Source organism: Aquarana catesbeiana, linkage group LG09 (assembly GCF_042186555.1).
Source record: "Aquarana catesbeiana isolate 2022-GZ linkage group LG09, ASM4218655v1, whole genome shotgun sequence".
NCBI classification, from domain to species: Eukaryota; Metazoa; Chordata; class Amphibia; order Anura; family Ranidae; genus Aquarana; species Aquarana catesbeiana.
In genome coordinates, this window is record NC_133332.1 from 183,166,131 (window position 1) to 183,185,712 (window position 19,582).

At 38.3% G+C, this 19,582-nt stretch overlaps 1 protein-coding gene across 3 annotated transcripts in view; it reads right to left on the reverse strand.

The window, feature by feature from the left end:
• The window catches only part of GRIA3 (glutamate ionotropic receptor AMPA type subunit 3), a 446,082-nt gene that overhangs the window by 13,620 nt on the left and 412,880 nt on the right, over positions 1-19,582 (reverse strand). The window contains exons 12-15 of one of the 3 annotated variants that reach the window (XR_012236014.1): positions 9,571-9,769; positions 8,219-8,466; positions 7,342-7,456; positions 4,094-4,208 (exon numbers count right to left, since the gene is read on the reverse strand). Coding sequence is in view for 2 of the 3 variants with exons in the window: in XM_073599435.1 (XP_073455536.1) it covers positions 4,094-4,208; positions 8,219-8,466; positions 9,571-9,769 (562 nt within the window). In the remaining variant the exon portion in view is untranslated. The remainder of the gene's footprint in view (positions 1-4,093; positions 4,209-7,341; positions 7,457-8,218; positions 8,467-9,570; positions 9,770-19,582) is intronic. The other 2 variants (XM_073599435.1, XM_073599434.1) reach the window with 2 other exon arrangements.

The window sequence follows — 19,582 nt, forward strand, 5'->3', positions numbered from 1 at the left end:
CCTACTCCTGAACCTTGCACTGTGTTATGTACTCTTAATCTGTGTTGCATACTACTGACCTTAGATTCGTTGTTTCATACTATTGACCTCTACCTTACATACTCTTGATGCCTGCACTCTGCATTACATACTGTTGCCACACCGACACGTTGCAGTGCCATGCTATGCATGACACCTAATTTTTCCTTTGGGTGACCAAGGAGGGGGGTTGGGGGGAGCCCTGCTAGGCAGGCTGTATGGGGTCCAATGATGTCTAACAGCCGCCCTACCTGTCCCTATCATATAACAAATCAAAGAAGCACCGCACTCCTGTCCAGCCAACCCAGTGTAGTCTTGAAAACGGCCTCAGCCTCAGCACATCATCAACATTGAAGAAAGCAAGCAGAGAAAGTGAACAGTGTGTCATGACCAAGTGAGTGTGGATAAAAAAAAAAACACTAAGTGGAATTATGTGAAGAGGTAAAGGAAAAAGAAAGTGATCTAAGTAAAAGCAAAAATGACAGCAAAATAATGTGATATTGATATAGGAGAAACTGAGTAATTTCATAGGATATAAAGTGCACCTAAAATCGCAAATTGATTGAAAAAAGAATACAAATGTGAGGAAATAATTACTAAATAAAGATAATAGATAACAGAATGGTAAAGAATATTATTTAATATTTGTTTGTGAAAAATGTGTGTAAGTTACTTCCCTAATGTCGTGTATGTAATATATTAAAATCATTTTAAAAACATCATGAAATACCTATAGAAGAAAGTAATAGAGAGAAGTATGTAATCCAGTATTATTGCTTTTGTGAATATTGAGAAAATGAAAAAAAGGTGGGGGGAGGGGAAGGGGGAGAGGGAGAGGAGGGGGATGAGGAAGAAAGGAGGGGAAAGGGGGAAATAGAGGGAGGAGAAAAAGGGGAGAGAGGAGGGGAAGGGGGGAGGAGGGGAAGGGGGAGAGGGGGTAATAAGGGGGAGGGTCTAATCAAAAGGTGCAAGAGAGAAGAAAAAAAATGGATTTACTCCACAAATTTAGTTATGTTCCATTCATAGTTAATTCGTTTTGGGATACAAGTTTCTAGTTGGAAGATCCAATATATCTCCCTTTTACACAGGAGGGAAAACCAGTCACCAGTCACAAAGGTGTCTAATTGTATATTACATTGGGTACAGGTTAAAGCATAGATCACATATTTTGTTTGGCAATTCAGTAAATGTTTAATCTCATAGATGTTATTGTTGGAACACAATCTAATGATATGAGGATCCCCTGTATAATGACAGCTGGCACAACCGGTGGCATTATAAAACCTGTAGTATGTTTCAATTTCTCAGATACAAACTGATAAAAATTGTGTTTCCTATTGTTTTAGCTTCTAGCAACAAATCTGACTCCCTGTGAAAAAAAATAGTTTTGTAAACTGGATCTCTATAAAGAATGGATAGGATTTTGAATGAATATTTTACATTTTATGATTTTGTTGACTGTACTGTGTTGAAAAAACTACCGCAGCAGAATCAAAGTCATGGTCTTTTCTTCTGGATCCTCTATATATTAACAGCTAGTTATCTTTAGTAATTATTTCATCACATTTTTATTCTTTATTATTCTTTATGTTTCTTTTTTATAATCAATTTGATATTTTAGGTGCACTTTATAACATATTAAATCACTCTCAGTTTCTCCTATATGAATATCACATTATTTTACTGCCATTTTCCCTTTTACTTAGATCTTCTTTTTTCTCTACCCCTTCACATCATTCCAATTAGGGGGTCTTTATCCACACTCCCCTGGCCATGACACAGTGGGGTAGATTTACTAAAACTGGTGCACTCAAAATCTGGTGCAGTTGTGCATAGTAGCCATTCAACATCTAACTTCAGCTTGTTCAGTTAGGCTTTGGCGATAAAACCCTGAAGCTGATTGGTTTCAATGCAGACTTTGCACTCTCCCAATTTAGTAAATAACCCCCACCGTACACTTTCTCTGCTTGTTTTCTTCAGTGCTGATGATGTATATATTGCCCTTATTTGACTCTAGGCTCACTACCCTATGATTAAGCTCCTGTAAGCAGAGCAAAACATGTCAGGGGGCATGACTTTGGGGAAGACTCATGGGCTGAAGCCAATTTTAAGTCCACACTATGTTGGCTATACAGAAATGAGGCACTTCTTTGATTTTTTTTACGTGCAGAGCTTTGGATGAGCACTTCGGGCAGCCTGCACCTTTCTTGATGGTGAATGCGGGATTTTAGCCTCCTGAGCTTGAACGGCATTCATAATCTACCACCAATGTCCCTGTCATATGTTGATCAATTTACGAAATAGCAGTAAACCAATATGGTCTCCGAAAGAACATGTTCACTGTTGATAGGACAGAAATCGGTATCTGTGGTAGTTATATGTAAAAATGCCGTTAAAGTTTTTTGTTGATAAAAAACTGGATTAAATAGTGTTCAGTTACATCTCTTTTTCAGTTATATCAACTTTTACATCAGTTAAAGTTCATCTTTAACTTACAGTCAAGCTTAAGGTCAGGAGTCAAGGACTTAAGTTTAAGGTTAAGATAAATGTTAAGATTAGTGAAAAGTATTTTTTTGATTTAAGAGTAGCTTAACTGTTAAAGGTTCAGTTTACATTTTAGGGTAGGTGTTACTGGGTTTGGTTAGAATTTAGGATAAATGATACTTGCTAAAAAGGATATAGGGGTCTATTTATGAAACAATCACAGTTAAGGATGTCACAGAATGTGAGAATATATGTCTAATATGTTTATTTCCTATGACAATCAGCTCCATCTAACTATTTAGACTTGAGACGCTGGGCAGAATGCTGGTCAGTTTCAAACAGTCATTTCCCACTCATGTGTACTTTACTATCTGTCTGTTGACAGACAACTTGGGGTTGGTTTAGGCAAATTGGCTATTCAATTTGCAAGGGAATTTCACTTTGTTAGAAAATATATCCTTAGCTTGGTGTGCTGTACTTTTTGTATAATTTACTTTACTGTATAATCATGAATAAACTGGAATGTATAACTACATACATAGCCAAGATTGCAGATCCAGTCTAACAATTTATTAAAAGTAGGGCTGAGCTTGGGTTTCAAGCCAATGGTGAGTTCAACCTGAACTCTAGCTGTTCAAGATTTGAGGTTTGCCAAAAGGGTGAACGAAATGGCTAGATTTGGTCAATTCTTCCACCCAAAGCCTTTGGCTGCTACAGCAGTTAGGAGTGATTCATTTAGTGGTGGTAATACTACTTTCACTAACCAAAGGCTTCCTGACCCACCTGCTAGCCTGTGTCCCATAATTAACAAGCCAGCAGGTATCCCAAGTGATGTCATTGAACGAATATTGTTATGACTATATTTGGTAAATGACAGTCAGGTTTTCCAGCACTGCAAAGTCCACTTTATGCTGTAATACAATTTACGCACAGTAGCCAATCACAATGGTATAATATATATGTAGTTGGGACTGTTGCGTTGCAAAGTTTAAGTCATGAGATAGATTTTTTTAGTGTCTGCAGGGAATTCAATGTTTGCATCAGTTTTCCAGTTTTTGTTCAGGAACAAAAACACACACAGGTAAGATAACTGACTTTTGATCAAAATTACCCTACATGTGACTGTGGTAGGAGCATTAGACTGTGAACTCTTCTTGAAAAGGGGTTGACGTCCATGGTTATATGTACTCCATAAAGAACTGCTAAATGTCAGAGTCAAATAAATGAGACATGTTTTTTAAAAGTACAACATTGTGATTGTGCATTGTAGTTCTTTATTATTCCCCTTTAAATAAATTACTTTATATAGCATACTATCCCTATATGTAAAGTTACCATACCAAAAGAAAAGGGAAATGTATACTAAGTACTGTTTGACACCATCCAGTGTGATAGATGATCCATAACCTGATGTCCTACTATCAGCCATTAGTAAATCTTGCCTATTCAGTCTGGCATGATATAAGTCTTGCTGATCCCTATGTTATTGATATTTTACAACTGTGTTTAAAAAATAAATAAAATTTTGTGTGCATGAACGGTGAGTCAAAATGGGACTTCTATTCAATTCAAAAGACCTTCTGCGACTGACCTTACTTCCGGAGTCCTTGGCTCCACATTCACCCTTATCGTACCACCATTTGTTTTTCAGCTTGTCTAAGATGCCTTGTTCACTGAGTTTCAATACTGCAAGGTTTACGGGAGTTCTTCACGTGAGAAATAACATAAATAACATTATATTATGTTATTTTATGTTATTCAAGCTTAACACTATTTTCATACTATACAAAGCGATAAAGCAGGGACCCTGGACACAAAGATCTTGAACTGCAGGCAACCTGAATATCACCTTAGTTTTAACACTACAAGTGACACTAAATTACCAGGTCCTGCCTATATCGCTTTGAGTAATCGGCACACACTGTTAAAATGATAACAATGACAAAACTAAATTGGCCCCAGGTTTTAAATTTCACAATTCTATATTGATTTGGAATTCAGCAGTAACCTTTCTGAATAAAGAAGAGCTCTTTGGGATGCCTTTTTCACTGAGATATAATGAGCATTGTGAATAAAACTGTGGACATAAAGTCGGGTTTCTTTTTATGTGTAGGTGTGATCAAACTTAGTAAAGGATGGATAGATTACCTACTCTGTTCGAGTAATGAGTGACAAACAGTTTTTTTTTTTAACTCTGGGCAACAAAATCCAAATCCCCTTTAGAGCTGGGGCAGCAGCTGGTTACTCTAAAATATCAGTGACAGATGGTTATTCACTTTTAGTGAAGATTACAGTGTTTTCTCTTTATATAAACTTGAAAGCATTTTAGTTCATTTCCTTGCAAAAGGAGTTGAATTAAGTTGAACTGATACTAAGCAGCACACAATTTTTAGAGTTTAGCAGTCCCATTGACTTCCATGCAACAGTACAAATTAAAAAGAAGGCATAAGGGACTAACACTAAACTTAAATTCACTACACAACATTTTTTTTAAATACTCAAAATATGAACCAGTAGATGGGACATTGAAGGTGCGCTAAATTATATTTAAAAAAAAAAGAAACTAGCTATTGCACATATACTGTACATGTACAGTACATATGTACCAATATTCAGGTGTCCTATTATTACCATGGTTTCTATGCATTGCTAGGTATTAAAGCTCTTATACAATTATGGAGAATACACATTCTATCCATTAGCTCTATTATACACTGGGAAAGGGAACAATAGCTTGACATGTTTCACACAAACATGCTTCATCAGGGAAGAATATAACAAGTAATAGACAAGATATCTAAAAGAAGACATGCTGTAGCCTTCATGAAAAGAAAACACCCTTCACGCATTGATCTATAGCATTTTTGGCTCCTCATATCAAGAGAAAAATAGTTAGTCTTGAGGGAGAAAAACACTTTCCATAGGTTGGATCCAGGACTCTATTTTTCTCTTGATATGTTCTTAAAGTAGAAGTATAGCCAAAGCTATTTTGGCTGTACTTCTTCAATGGATCACAGAAGTGCAAGTCATTCTGCTCTACTGTGACCCCTTTTCAGACTACAACGGGCCGAAGCCGGCTGTTGGCTGACGTCACAGAACCTGTCAAAGCTCTGAAAAGATCCTGGCCATATGCTTGGTATCAGCCCAGTGCTCCAATGAGCGTGGGGGAGGGCGGCAGAGCAGAGAGCGGGGGACTAACAGTCCCCCACTCTCTGCTCACAGAATTCCCAGAACTGAGTGATCAGCAGTTTATTTTCCTAAACATCGAATGTCTCTTTTAATTACACTTTAATTAATTACACTTTAAATAAGTGCAGTCTGTTTATGTTTTGTGTTTTTCCATGTAAAAAAATGATTACCCTGGATTCTAGGGTTCATAAACTGAATATACAGTAGTTGTGACCTCCAAGTGCAAAGAATAATACAAAAGGGGGGATTTACTAAAATTGGAGCAGACAATATCTGGAATAGCTGTGCACATTACCTAAACAGCTTGTTTGGTTAAGCTTGGAAAATGAAACACAACTGCTTCAGACTCCGCTTCTCTAGTCTTCATAAATTCCCCTCCTAGTACTTTTGGGTATAGAACAGCATGACTCTTGCTCCCCCTCTTCCCACATGATGGCACTGGTGCTAGCTGATCAGCTGCTCAGGCACCAGTGACATTACATGGAGGTTGGCAAAGAGTGCTCATTCTTGTGTAAGCTCCATTTGGGCTTCCTCTCCTTGCTCCTGACACTGAAATGGAGTGGTGAGAGAGTGAAAGTAGGGTAACTATGTGCTGCTCTCTTGGCTAGCATTAAACAGAACATGATGCTTTGCCCTGCATGGTTATTAAAGCTGAACTACACCGCATCTGAGCCCCACAAACCAAAAAGCTATTTAGTTTATTCTTACTATTCAAAGCAAACCCATCATTCCATTAATTTCGAAATACTTTATTTTGCTAAAAAATCACTGTGAAAAACACCTCCTAGCATTTCTGGCTGCGGCCATCTTGGGTAAGGGCAAATGATTCATGTAGCATTTACTTCCTGGAATCCATCTACCTTAGCTCAGGCATGCAGGCAAGAGGGTGTGCTCAGTTTTTTCTTCTACACTTATTTAAAATGTGCTGTGATTTGGAACATGTACCAGTGTGGGATCTTCTCCCAGCACCCACTGTCACAATTTGAAAACAGTGGGGCCATTCGTGGCTCCGCCCACATGGCCACATAATGCCTACAAGTACCATCAGTCATTACGGCTGATGGCTTGTAGTTCTCAATAAGCTGCGAGGGTACTTTTTTAGCTGCAGAAAAAGTGCATGTATATTCTTCTATTCCTCTGACTCTGTATACTTTTGAATACCACCCTGAATATGTTGGTAATACAGTTACATTTCACCAGTATCAGCTTGTGATACATTTCTACTGTACAAAAATGGGCACTATATTTATTACTCACTGCTAAAGGAATCAATTTCACCAACTTCACAATGTTAAGAATTTTAAGTAATGCACAAAACTATGCTAAAATAGTACTTTGCCCAGTTGTCACAGCTTATTATTAAGTGCGTGTAAGTTGTTTTCTTTGTATAAAATATATTCCTGACATTTTTAAAAAAAACTATTCCTCAATAACCTTTTGATAAACTATAGCATGTTGATTTCTAAGTGGAAAAGGCATCCTGAGATATATACCAAACATATGGTATAAATTTTAAAGCTACTGTGAAAATCATGGACTTTTTCCATTAGTTGCTTAGTTAACATTTGGTCTTTTTCTTGGTTACTGAAATAACAGTCTTGCCGATTACTCTTGACTAAGGTACCCGATTGTGGTGACATTGAGGCTGACCTTGGAGTCACCTCCCCCGCTGCCGCATTCTCCTTTGTCGTACCACCATTTGTTTTTCAATTTGTCCAAGAGTCCTTGCTCATTCAGTTTTAATACTGCCAGGTTAACAGCATTTCTTGAAACGATAAAACATAACTTGTAAGAAAATGTACAAGAGGCTTTTAGTAATAGAGTTGTGCGAATGTCTTTAAATGTGCTTTGCAAACTTTTTGCAATATATTTTTGCCTTTAAAGAAAAATAATTTGCAAAAATTTTAAGTAAAGCTCAAAACATACATTTTATATATACGAGATCATAAACAATTCTTGATGTACCAGTAATTGGTTGTTTTGATTATTTTTCTTTTTTTAAACACATTTTATCTGAATTAAGCAAAAAGAAAAAAAAATCGCACATCTCTATCAAGGAAATTGTAATATTTAGGAGCACAAAGGACAAATTGTCTATAAAGCTAAAAAAAAAATTATAAAACAGCAAAGACTAGTTCAAGTATATTAAGGTGGTTTGTGCTTAGGGATGGGAGTATTATCCATTTAACTAAAATATGCAGGATGGAGGGGGATAAGGGACTACTGTTCAGACTAATAAAACACAAAATTCACATCATGCAATTAACATTCATCACATACAGTACATCAATCAAATATGGCTTTAACATGTAAATTAAAAAGCCATTAAACTGTAGAAATGAAAGGCAGAATGCAAATAGGAGGCAAAATGTGATAAAAAAAGAAATATACCAATTACCATCTTGCCATGATATAAGTGCAAACCATGTTACCTCAAACATTCATAAAAAAAGTAAAGTAAAACACAACACATCAGGGAAGGTGGAATACTATAACAACACAGATATTGTTATATTATTCCACCCACCTTAATGCTGAGCCTTTTGGTGTTGCCACTCCGTAGCCTTTGGAGTCGAGGTTTCCTCCAACTTTCATGGTGTCACATGGCTTTCTTTGCTCAATGTACTCATTCATCGTAGATTCCAGCAAGAAGGCAAACTTTCCTTTAGACTTCCGAACACGAGCCACACCATCGTCTGTGGTTTTAGTAAACACAGATGGTTCTGCAGACTTCATATAAGACCACATTTTCTCATAGACTGCTATTTTAGAACGCTGGTGGTAAAACAGAAAAAAAAAACAAGGTTTATTGGTCAAATTACATTTCTCTTGTTTTTTCTCAATAATATTCACAAATGAACAAAGATTTAAAAATGACAATGTGCAAGTATTTTATAATAAACATATGATCAAACTATTATGTTGGATATTTCATTGCAAATATGACGTATTATGACATAGTCATCATCATATCAAGACTCAGCTGTTTTTCATGTCTAAATTTATCATAAACCCATAATTGCTAAACACTATATTCTCAATAATTTTAAAAACTGAACTCTGGCCAAAAGTAGTATTTAGACTAATATATGCACTGTAAAAATATATTAGCATTCATGAAGTGTGTGCCATGTGTGTAGGCTGTAAAACTTTTACTTTTATTCACCCTGTACAGTATAGTAGAGGCTTACACGTGTGGGCTGCATTATACAGATCAAAGTGAGTCACTCACTCCACACTTCTTATATTCAGTAAACATCTTGCATTTTTTTCACAAAATGCAAGGTGTTCTATGATTGGGGGAGGAAAAATTGGGAAATACATTTGCACTTTCTCTATTCACATTTATTAAGTTCACTACAATTTATGTTGCCTGCCTTGACCTCACATACTGTAGATCACTTGAATTCCAGCATACAAAACTTCTCCAAACTTGTCAAACCTCTGCTTGGCCACTCAGCCTTGAACTTACAAAGTCTGCCTAAACTCTGAGCTGTTGTAACACGACCCAAGTACATTGCTGTATTGTCCATTCTCCTTCCCACTGTAATATGCATTTTGCTTTATCTTGTCAATTGGAATTTATTAGCTTAATCATGCTCATTTTTTCTAATCAGCAACCCCATCCTGTGAGAATGGCCAACAAAGAAGGACAGTGAGATCCTGCTTACAAATCCAGCACAGATTATATTTTATATTGGCCACTTCAGTTAACGCCTATAAATATATACAGCACATTTGCTATGAGGCAAAAGCCTCAGCCACCAATAGGATGTGTAAGTATGTCTGATTATGGTATGAATATTAGTTTTTCTACAGCAAATGTACAGGAACGTTGAGTGCAATACTAGTAGGAACCATTAAGTAAAATTAACATACCCGGAAAAATTCTTTGGTAGAGCCTGAATCCAATGTGCCATAAGCTATTTCTGTTTGCTTAGCCAGGTCCTCTGCACTTTCTATAGGGGACACCATTCTTTCCACTGTAAGAAAAGCAGCTAAGTTGGCAGTATAGGAGGAGATTATTATTAAAGTGAAGAACCACCACACTCCTCCAACTATTCGCCCAGAGAGGGATCTGCAAGAAAAGGAGATTAGATATTTATCCACATAATCTAGAAAATCCTTCTCTACAAAAGAGTCACCAATATCTCCCAGAAGTCACACAAATGAAAATTAATACAGATGATGATAAAGAATAAATAACAATAACCCCGTTCTTTTGTTTGCAATATTTAAACTGGGACGCAAAGATAATAAACTGCTGTAAATAAGCACTAAGTATACAAAAAAGAGATATGCTAAATGAAGTTTCTAAGCATGTTTAGACCATCAAAAACCCTTTAGGATAAAAAAAGCAGTTACTTTTGTTTATGAAATTTTGTATGCATCAGTTCTGCATAAAACCTGAATGGCATTATTTAATCATCATAAAAATGTGATTTTTTTTATTTTTTATATAGCACATACTATTATGTAACCAATTTCCATATAAATACATTTTAGTTGATAGCAAAAGTATAAAATAATATGCTTTCAAAGAGAATTCTGAGTTTGATACAGTTGTGTGACTATCCCTTGTCTATAGACATGCAGTATTTTCATCTGTATGACTGTACGCCATCTTATTCCATGCAGATTAATGGATATCAACTTGTCAGCTCAGGTGTTAGAACCGTCTCTGACCTCTGGATTAGCTGCTTGAATGGAATAAGCATATCTTTGCTAAACACCATGCAAGATATTACCCTTGGCAGATGTAACATCCTTTCTTCTTTCTGGGACCCCTTCTATTGAATAGCGCTCTTTCTTTTGGATAGTTTATGCTATTTGGTTCCATTTAAAGTTATACACAGTCCTTGTTGGTGGATATCTCCTGACCCGGAGTACATGGGGCTATGTGGACAATTTCATGAGAAATGGTGCAGTTTGCTCTTATAGTGGCGCTATATTCCTGATGAAGATAATGTTTAAAATTTTTGAAATGCATTGGATTTCTCACTCCATAAACAAGCTGTAACTGAACCTGGAATGTTGTGCAGTTATTTATTGTTTTGGATAGTACCACCTTGCAAATGACTTTGTATAGTGAAATATTGACATGGATGTTTTTATGAATTATTGGGCCTTATGGAGGTCTTTTTAATTATATGTTAAAAAAAAATAAAAGTATTTATATTAATAAGTCTTTGAATACATTTGGTTGCCATAATAAAGTTCCATAAGGGGAACAGTAGAATGCAATATTATGACAAAGGGATGATGGCAACCCTTGCCCACAACTAATTGAACTACTCCTATGAATGGAATAAGCTGGTCAAATATGCACAGTGTGAGCTGAACAAGACTTTTCCAGGTGTATTGCTGATGTGCTAAGTCTGTAAGAGAGTTTGCAATTCATGGTAAATGGCCATATCTTTGGGGCACAATAGAAATGATTGCATCAGAAATGCATGCACACACCACTACAGCTCTTAACCACTTCAGCCCCAGAAGGATTTGCCCCCCTAATGACCAGGCCATTTTTTGCAAAACGGCACTGCATCACTGTATTGTGTAAAGACATCTACTCACTCTGTGTAACTGTCTTTTTGACCTTGAAATATTCTTTATGGTCTTGAATGGCTTACACAGTACAGTACTCTGCAGTAGGTTTTCGAACTAGTGATATGTGTCCCTTGAAGTACTTCTGACAGACTCTTAACAGATTCAAAGGGTACCAATTAAATAAGCAACTTGAAAGGAAATGCAATTTAATAACATTGCAGAGGTCACATCTTAAAACATGTAACCTACCTCTGTAGAGTTTTTAAACACTCTAGTTTATCATAACATTTAGTTCTGAAAATCATATATTTCTAAATGTAGTTAGGAGTAATTGTGGTGCAATATGCCCTTCCTAAAGTTGGTCATATATTATACAATCTGATTGTACATTCTCATATAGATCTACCTATGTATTGCAAGGGTCTGCCAGATTGGATAAAAAGCGATTGCATAGATTACGTTGGTCCTCATAGTACATTGTATTTGGTAACTCTAAAGTTGATTGTACAATGACTGTATTCAGATTGTAGCGTGAATGATGACCCTTGGGCTTATTTACAGCAACAGTATTTTGATAGTACTGACCCAGTTTTTATCTAGTTTTTGGACATTTGAACCAATAAGGTGCCAATAAATGTGTCTAGTGTAGTAACAATATTAACCAAAATACATATTCTTTGAGTTGTCAGATATAAGATAAAAAGCTTCCCTTGTGATGTCATAAAACTTATTTGCCGGTCTCTCCAACTGGGCAAACACAGCATCAACAGCAGATTAACACCTCAACTTCATGTTACAACAGTTACATAGAGGGAAGAGAACAACAAAGACACCAAACACGACAAGCCAAACCTTGAAATAATTTAGATTGCTTCAGCTCTCTGCAGAGAACTTAGATTCACAAGTTACTACATGTATCTGTCACTATTAGGGATGGTCCTGATGTTCGAGTTGAACGCAAGTTCATTGAACAAACGAACATATGGGGCGCTCGGAGGAAAATCGTCCGCCGCGGAGCGCCCCATAAAGCACTGTGAGATTGCAGTGCACTGACAGCTGCGGATTGGCCAGAGCATGCGCCTGACCTGCATGCTTTGGCCAATCACAGCGCAATGTGCTGTGAGAGCCATGCTTGGCCAAGGGCAGGGTGCCTTTGGCCCATCATGGCTCAGAGGCTAAGTCTACGCCTCACACTATATAAGGCTGCTGCTTACAGGTCGGCCATATACAGTATAGTGAATGAATGGAGATTAGGCAGGGTAGTTAGTGTAGTATATAATGCAGTCAGTGTAGTATATATATTACAGCTCAGAGTATATAATTTAGTCAGTTTAGTATATAAATTACAGTTCAGAGTATATAGTGCAGTCAGTGTACTATATACAATACAGTGCAGAGTATATAGTGCCATCAGTATAGTATATAAAATACATTGCACAGTAAATAGTGCAGTCATTGTAGTATATATATTACAGTGGAGAATATATAGTGCAGTCAGTGTAGTATATATAATACAGTGCAGGGTATATAGTGCAGTGCAGAGTAAATAATACAGTGTATCGAAGTGGTTAAGGGGAACCCTATGACAGAATTAAGAAAAAAATGGCGTGGGGTCCCCCCCAATCCATACTAGGCCCTTTGGGTCTGGTATGGATTTTAAGGGGAACTCCACGCCAAAAAAAAAATGGCGTGGGGTCCCCCCCAAAATCCATCACAGACCCTTATCTGAACATGCAGCCTGGCAGGCCAAGAAAGAGAGGGACGAACGAGCACCCCCCTGAACCATATCAGGCCGGTTGCCCTCAACATGGGGAGGGTGCCCCCCAAAGCACCTTGTCCCCATGTTGATGGAGACAAGGGCCTCTTCTGACACCCCTTAACAAGGGGACCCCTAGATGCTGCCTCCTCCTTTGTGAATGGGTATTGGGTATATTATACCCCTACCCATTCATCAAAAAAAGCCTCAAAAAGTAAAAACCACAAGAGACAATTTTTGACAATTTCTTTATTAAAAAAAAAAGTGTCCGGCGATGTACATCCATCTTCAATCATGCCGCCCAACGGACACGAAAAATAGAAAAAATTAAAAAAGCTCTGCCTCCATGGGAAGCCTCCTGGCAACTGATGTCTCTTGGCTTTGACAGCTTTTATATAGGCAAGGGCGGGGCCACCCGGTGATGTAACCGAACCACCCCGCCCCCTTCTGACATCAAAAGACATCATGTGACATCATAGGGGCGGGGTCGTCTGGTTACATCAGCGGGTGGCGGCCTTTACCTATATAAGAGCTGTCAAAGCGAAGAAAAAGCAGTCGTCGGGAGGCCTCCAATGGGGGCAGAGTCTTTTTTTTGTTCTTTTATAATTCGGTCCGTCGGGCTGCGTGATTGACGGTGGATTTACATCGCGGGACACTTTTTTTCTTTTTTAATATAGGAATTGTCAATTATTGTCTTCTGTGGTTTTTACTTTTTGAGACTTTTTTTGGTGAATGGGTAGGGGTACAATGTACCCGATATGCATCCACATGAGGGGTGGGATCTGGGGGCCCCCTTATTAAAGGGGGCTTCCAGATTCCGATAAGCCCCCCGCCCACAGACCCCGTCAACCACCGGCCAGGGTTGTCGGGAAGAGGCCCTTGTTCCCATTAACATGGGGTCAAGGTGCTTTGGGGTGGGAGGCACAGAGCCTCCCTGCCCCAAAGCACCCACTCCCCCATGTTGAGAGCATATGGCCTGGTATGGTTCAGAAGGAGGGGGACCCTCGCTCATCCCCCCTATCCTGACCTGCCAGGCTGCATGCTCAGATAAGGGTCTGGTATGGATTTTTAGGAGGACCCCACAGCAATTTTTTTAAAATTTTGTTCCCCATAAAATCCATACCAGACCTGAAGGGCCTGGTATGGAATGGGGGGGACCCTACCCCATTTTTAAATTGATTTTTCATCTGCTGGGAGTCGGCAATACATTACAGCTGCAAGCAAGTTTGAGTTAAATTTTTTCCTTTAGAAATGTCATTATTGCTGTGGCATGTTCTATATATCGCATATAGGCACCAATTTATAGGCAGACTAAGGGGACCCCCCAGGCACAATATTTAGTTTCTATTGTTTCACTTTAAGCATCATTAAAATCGCTGCTCTTGAAAAAACTATTGTTTTAAAAACTTTTTTTGCATCGAATCATGTTCCTGAAGGCAGTACCCGGGCCCCCATACACTTTTTATGGCACTAACTTGCATATAAGCCTTTAAAATGAGGACTTTTGATTTTTCATGTCCGTGTCCAATAGATTTTAATAGGGTTGGCATGTTCGCTAGAACTTTTTGCCTGTTTGAGGTGTTCGGCCCATCCCTAGTCACTATCAAGGTTTCCACGATAACTAATTAAATAAAATACCTCTGCTTCACTCTCCACAGCTAATTATCTTTTGACCTGGTTCAGAATGTAATAATTTTACTATTTAACATCAAAACAATTGCTATATAAAAGCATCAAATTGTATAGCATAAAGGAGAACTATGGCTTCCCATTGGAAAAAAAAATATGCTGTAGCACTTAATTAGCACCTCCAGTTTTATTTTTATTTTAAATCCCACAAATATCTGTTGATCTTGCCAGTGAAATCCACCTAATGTAGCTCCCTCTGGTGGTATATAAATGATGCTACACTTCCCCTGAATTTAGAGCAAACTTGCCACTCTTATATAGGAACTGTCATACAATGGAATGGATAACATGTTGCAGGGGCATAGTTATTAGCATTTACATTGCTGATTTACAAGCCTGTAGATTGTCAATAGGCATCCAGCCACACTTAGTCCTGCCCAGTGCTTTCTGGAAGGACATTACTGATTCTGCTGCCTAAACCCCCTCTGTGAGTAGCAGTGTCTAGGAGAGGTAGCTTGTGGAACATGTGTGAAGGAGGATTTGGTTAATTGTGAATAAAACAAGTGTTTTTTGTGTACTTTGAGGCTTTCCATAGTAACTGGATTTGTGACTTGTTTAGACTGTCATAGCTTTCACTTTTGGCTTCTTATTTCAAAGATACATTAGAGAGTGATGGGACATCTCTTTAAAGTGCAATATTTTTACAATGGTCAGCAGAGCAAACAGAGAGGATGAATCTCCCTAACAAAACAGACAGCAATAAAAACCTCTCTCAACTCTATCCAAAATGAAATTATGACATTTTTTAGAAACTCACTTTAATGCATAAACAGATCTTTTAAAATAAAATTTCTTTAAAAAAATGTCTATATTGTTTGTGTGCACTGCAAATTCACGGGTATACATAACCTTGCTTACAATGTAATTACGCATCCATCTTTTGTTGCAGTTATCTATGAAATGATCAATTTCTTGTTTCCAAAGAGATACAGTATATGAGAAAGAAAAAAATTGTATTTTTAATTACATGTAAAATCTTTTCCTTGGTGAATATAACAGGACACAGGGCACTTAATATTCATGACTACTTGGTTTTGCAGCCTCCTTCAGGTGAATGGACACTGGCCAAAAGAAGACAAGAATTCACCACCCAGGCATAACTCCTTCCCGTTCAGCTAAGCTTCAATTTGGTAGCAAGAAAATGATTTTGCCTTTAAACCAAGAATCCAAACTTCTTAATTATACATCACAGGGCAATTCATATTCATGAATGTTTAGGATGGCCCAAAGGACTGAACATGGGGGTGTAGACCAACACACCCAAAACCCCAAAACAGAATGAGGGAGAACCTCACTAAAAGGCTGTCTGCACAGAACTGGTATCTGCAGAGGTGTGAACATCTGCCAGGTAGAACTTTGTAAGCATGTGAAAAGAAGACCAGGCAGCAGCTTTATTAACCTGAACAAGAGAAGGTTTATGCTGAACAGCCCAGCACCTGCACTCTTGGTGGAATGAGCCTTGACCTCGAAAGGAGGAACCTTACCCTTGATACCACAGGCCAGAGAAATAAGCTGATGAACCCATCTATAAATAGTGGATCAAAAAGCAGCCTGACCCTTGCGAGGACCCTCAGTTAAAACAAACATTGTTTCAAAACAAAGCTGTGGAAGTCAAACAGCTCAAACAAAATCCAAAGAGTAAATCACATTTTCCCTAGAATGCTTTTAATTAGGAGAAAAAGATGACAACACAATGTCCTGATTTAGATGTAACGAAGAAGCCACCTTAAGTAGAAAGATAAGACTGAGATACTGGTGGAAAAGCAGGAAAGGTTTTTTGCAGGAAAGCACAGCCAACTACAAGACCAAGTAAGTCAAAGTAATCACAACCAAATAGACAACCTTATGCATAAGAAGCATTAAGAGAATCTCTGGGAGAGGCTCACAATAGAGACAAGACCAAATTAAGGTCCCACAGAGACAAAGGGGAAGGAACAGTCTGTGTGACACCTTGCACAAAGGAATGAGATGTGATGGGTCATTAAAAAGGAATGCCCCTTGATGGTACTTAAAGCCAGAGACATCTCTGCACCAAACTGGAGAAAAGCCAAGATGTACCCCATGAAATACAGTCAGGGATGAAACTTACGAGCCTCACACCAGGCAAAATAAGCCTTCCATATATGATAGCACACCTTCCTGGAGGTTGACTTTCTTGCCTCGAGGAGGGTAGGATTAACAGAGTCAAAAATACTCCTATCCCTCAGAACTTGAGCTTTAACAGCCATGCCATTTATAGCCAGCAGCCATAAAGCAAGGTGTAAGAGAGGACCATGTTACAGCAAATCTGGCCAATCTGGATTGCCCTTCATCTTTACCCTGCACAAGGAAGAAACTCCAGTGGAGGGAAGGAATATATTTGAGAGACTTGATCCCAAGGTATCATCATAACTGCAAATGCTTAAGGATCCCTGGCTCAAGATACAATCCTGTCCTGGGGTTCTGCCCAAGGCAAGATCAGGTGGGCCTATTGGTCAGCAATTTCTTGTCTTTAGATTACTATGTTCCCTGAACCGAGAGGTTCTTCAGAACACCCTCCCAGCTCAACAGGCTGGCATCCATTGTTAAGATATTCTAGTTCAGTGGAAGGAAGGATCTTCTGGTATCCAGCATCTGTGTGGAACTCCACCATTTCAGAGGTGACCTGAGCTTGGAAGTCAAAGCATTGGCAGATCCACGGACTCCTGATGCCTGTCCCAATTCAACAGGATATTGAATTTTAAAGGTCTGGAATTAAACTAGGCATACTGCATCAAAAGTGGCTACAATCTTTCCCAGCACCGTCATACAGAATGGTATCAAGGGACTTTAAAACAACCTCAGGTACTCCGCCTTAGAGCTAAGGGACAGACCCTTCTCCAGCAGAAAAAGTACCTTCACCTGTGCTGTGTTGAGGACTAATTCTGAATAATCTAGACATTGGGGTTTATTTACTAAAGGCAAATCCACTTTGCACTGCAAGTGCACTTGGAAGTGCAGTCGCTGTAGATCTGAAGGGAAGCTCTGAAATGAGGGGAAACTCTGCTGATTTTATCATCCAATCACATACAAGCAAAAATGCTGTTTTTTTTTCTTGCATGTTCCCCTCAGATCTACAGTGACTGCACTTCCAAGTGCACTTGTAGTGCAAAGTGGATTTGTCTTCTGAAGGTTCATCACCCAAGCAAACCTTTGTGCCACCTGCTGGACCTTTGAAGTCAGCTTTTGAAGAAATTAACCTTGGTACCTCACAATGGGCATAACAAAGGTCCTCAGCAACCCCAGAACTAAAGCCAATGTAATGGTGATAAAAAACAAAAAAGGCATCAGGCATCAGTCCGAACCAGAGGAGAGTGGTGTTTACATCGACAGCTCCACTTGTCCCAACATCTAAGCTGTCTACTGTAGGGAGCAGTAACTTGTGGAAATCAATTCTGTTCTGTGTACCGATAAACCGATATGCCTGCCTATAGCTAACAATGTGAGTGTATATCTAAAGTGTGAATAATGTGGTTCTGGATTTATTACAGTAAGCAATATCAGTTTCTTTCTTTTGTATCCTTTATGGGCTAAATCTGAGTTTGCGAGTTGCCTGGTTTGAGGAATTTAGAAACAGCAGAGTGCCAGCCAGCTGAAGCTGATCCTGGCTCTTAAAGGGGACCAGGCATGTTTAGACTTTTTTAAAAGAAAGGTCCAGAATACAAAGTGAATAACCATCTTCTGCCTATTTGGTGGTAGAGTTATTCTTCATTTTCACTTTGGGACTCAAAGTGGATTTTTTGATTGAAGATTTTATTCACCATGTTGTGATGTGGACTTGCACGTGGATGGACTATAATCATGGTCCATTATAATGAATTATAATAATCATAATCACTTTTTGTGTTTAAGAAACTCACCTTTTTATTTATCACCAATATATTAGTAGATATCAATTTTATATTATAATTTAGGATTTATACTTTGCACAATTTGTTTAGCGCAGCACTGCTGTAGTATTATACGTTTTCTGAAAGTTGATAGCTTTGAGTGCTGCAGCTCTTCTTCAGATTAATAAATAATATATACACAGTATCTCACAAAAGTGTGTACGCCCCTCACATTTTTGTAAATATTTTAATATATCTTTTCATGTCACAACACTGAACAAATTACAGTTTGCTACAATGTAAAGTAGTGAGTGTACAGCTTGTATAACAGTGTAAATTTGCTCTCCCCTCAAAATAACGCAACACACAGCCATTAATGTCTAACCCGCTGGCAACAAAAGTGAGTACATCCCTAAGTGAAAATGTCCAAATTGGGCCCAACGGGTCTTGCAGTCTTCTTAGAGCCTAGGCCATCTTTATGTAGAGCAACAATTCTTTTTTTCAGATCCTCAGAGAGTTCTTTGTCATGAGGTGCCATGTTGAACTTTCAGTGACCAGTATGCGAGAGTGAGAGATATAACACCAAATTGAACACACCTGTTCCCAATTCACACCTGAGACCTTGTAACACTAACGAGTCACATGACAACGGGGAGGGAAAATGGCTAATTGGTTCCAATTTGGACATTTTCACTTAGGGGTGTACTCACTTTTGTTGCCAGTGGTTTATAAATTAATGGCTGTGTGTTGAGTTATTTTGAGGGGACAGCCAATTTACACTGTTATACAAGCTGTGCACTGTAGCAAAGTTCTTCAGTGTTGTCACATGGAAATATATAATAAAATATTTACAAAAATGTGAGGGATGTACTCACTTTTGTGAGATGCTGTATATACGGTATATATATATATATATTTTTTTTTATTCTATTTATTTATTTCCACATTTTACACTTATAGGCGAGTGCAAAAAGGTTTTGATTTTTGATTATAACATCTGGGTAAACACCGTGAGGGCCATAGACAGGCAGAATGCCAACACCACAAACTG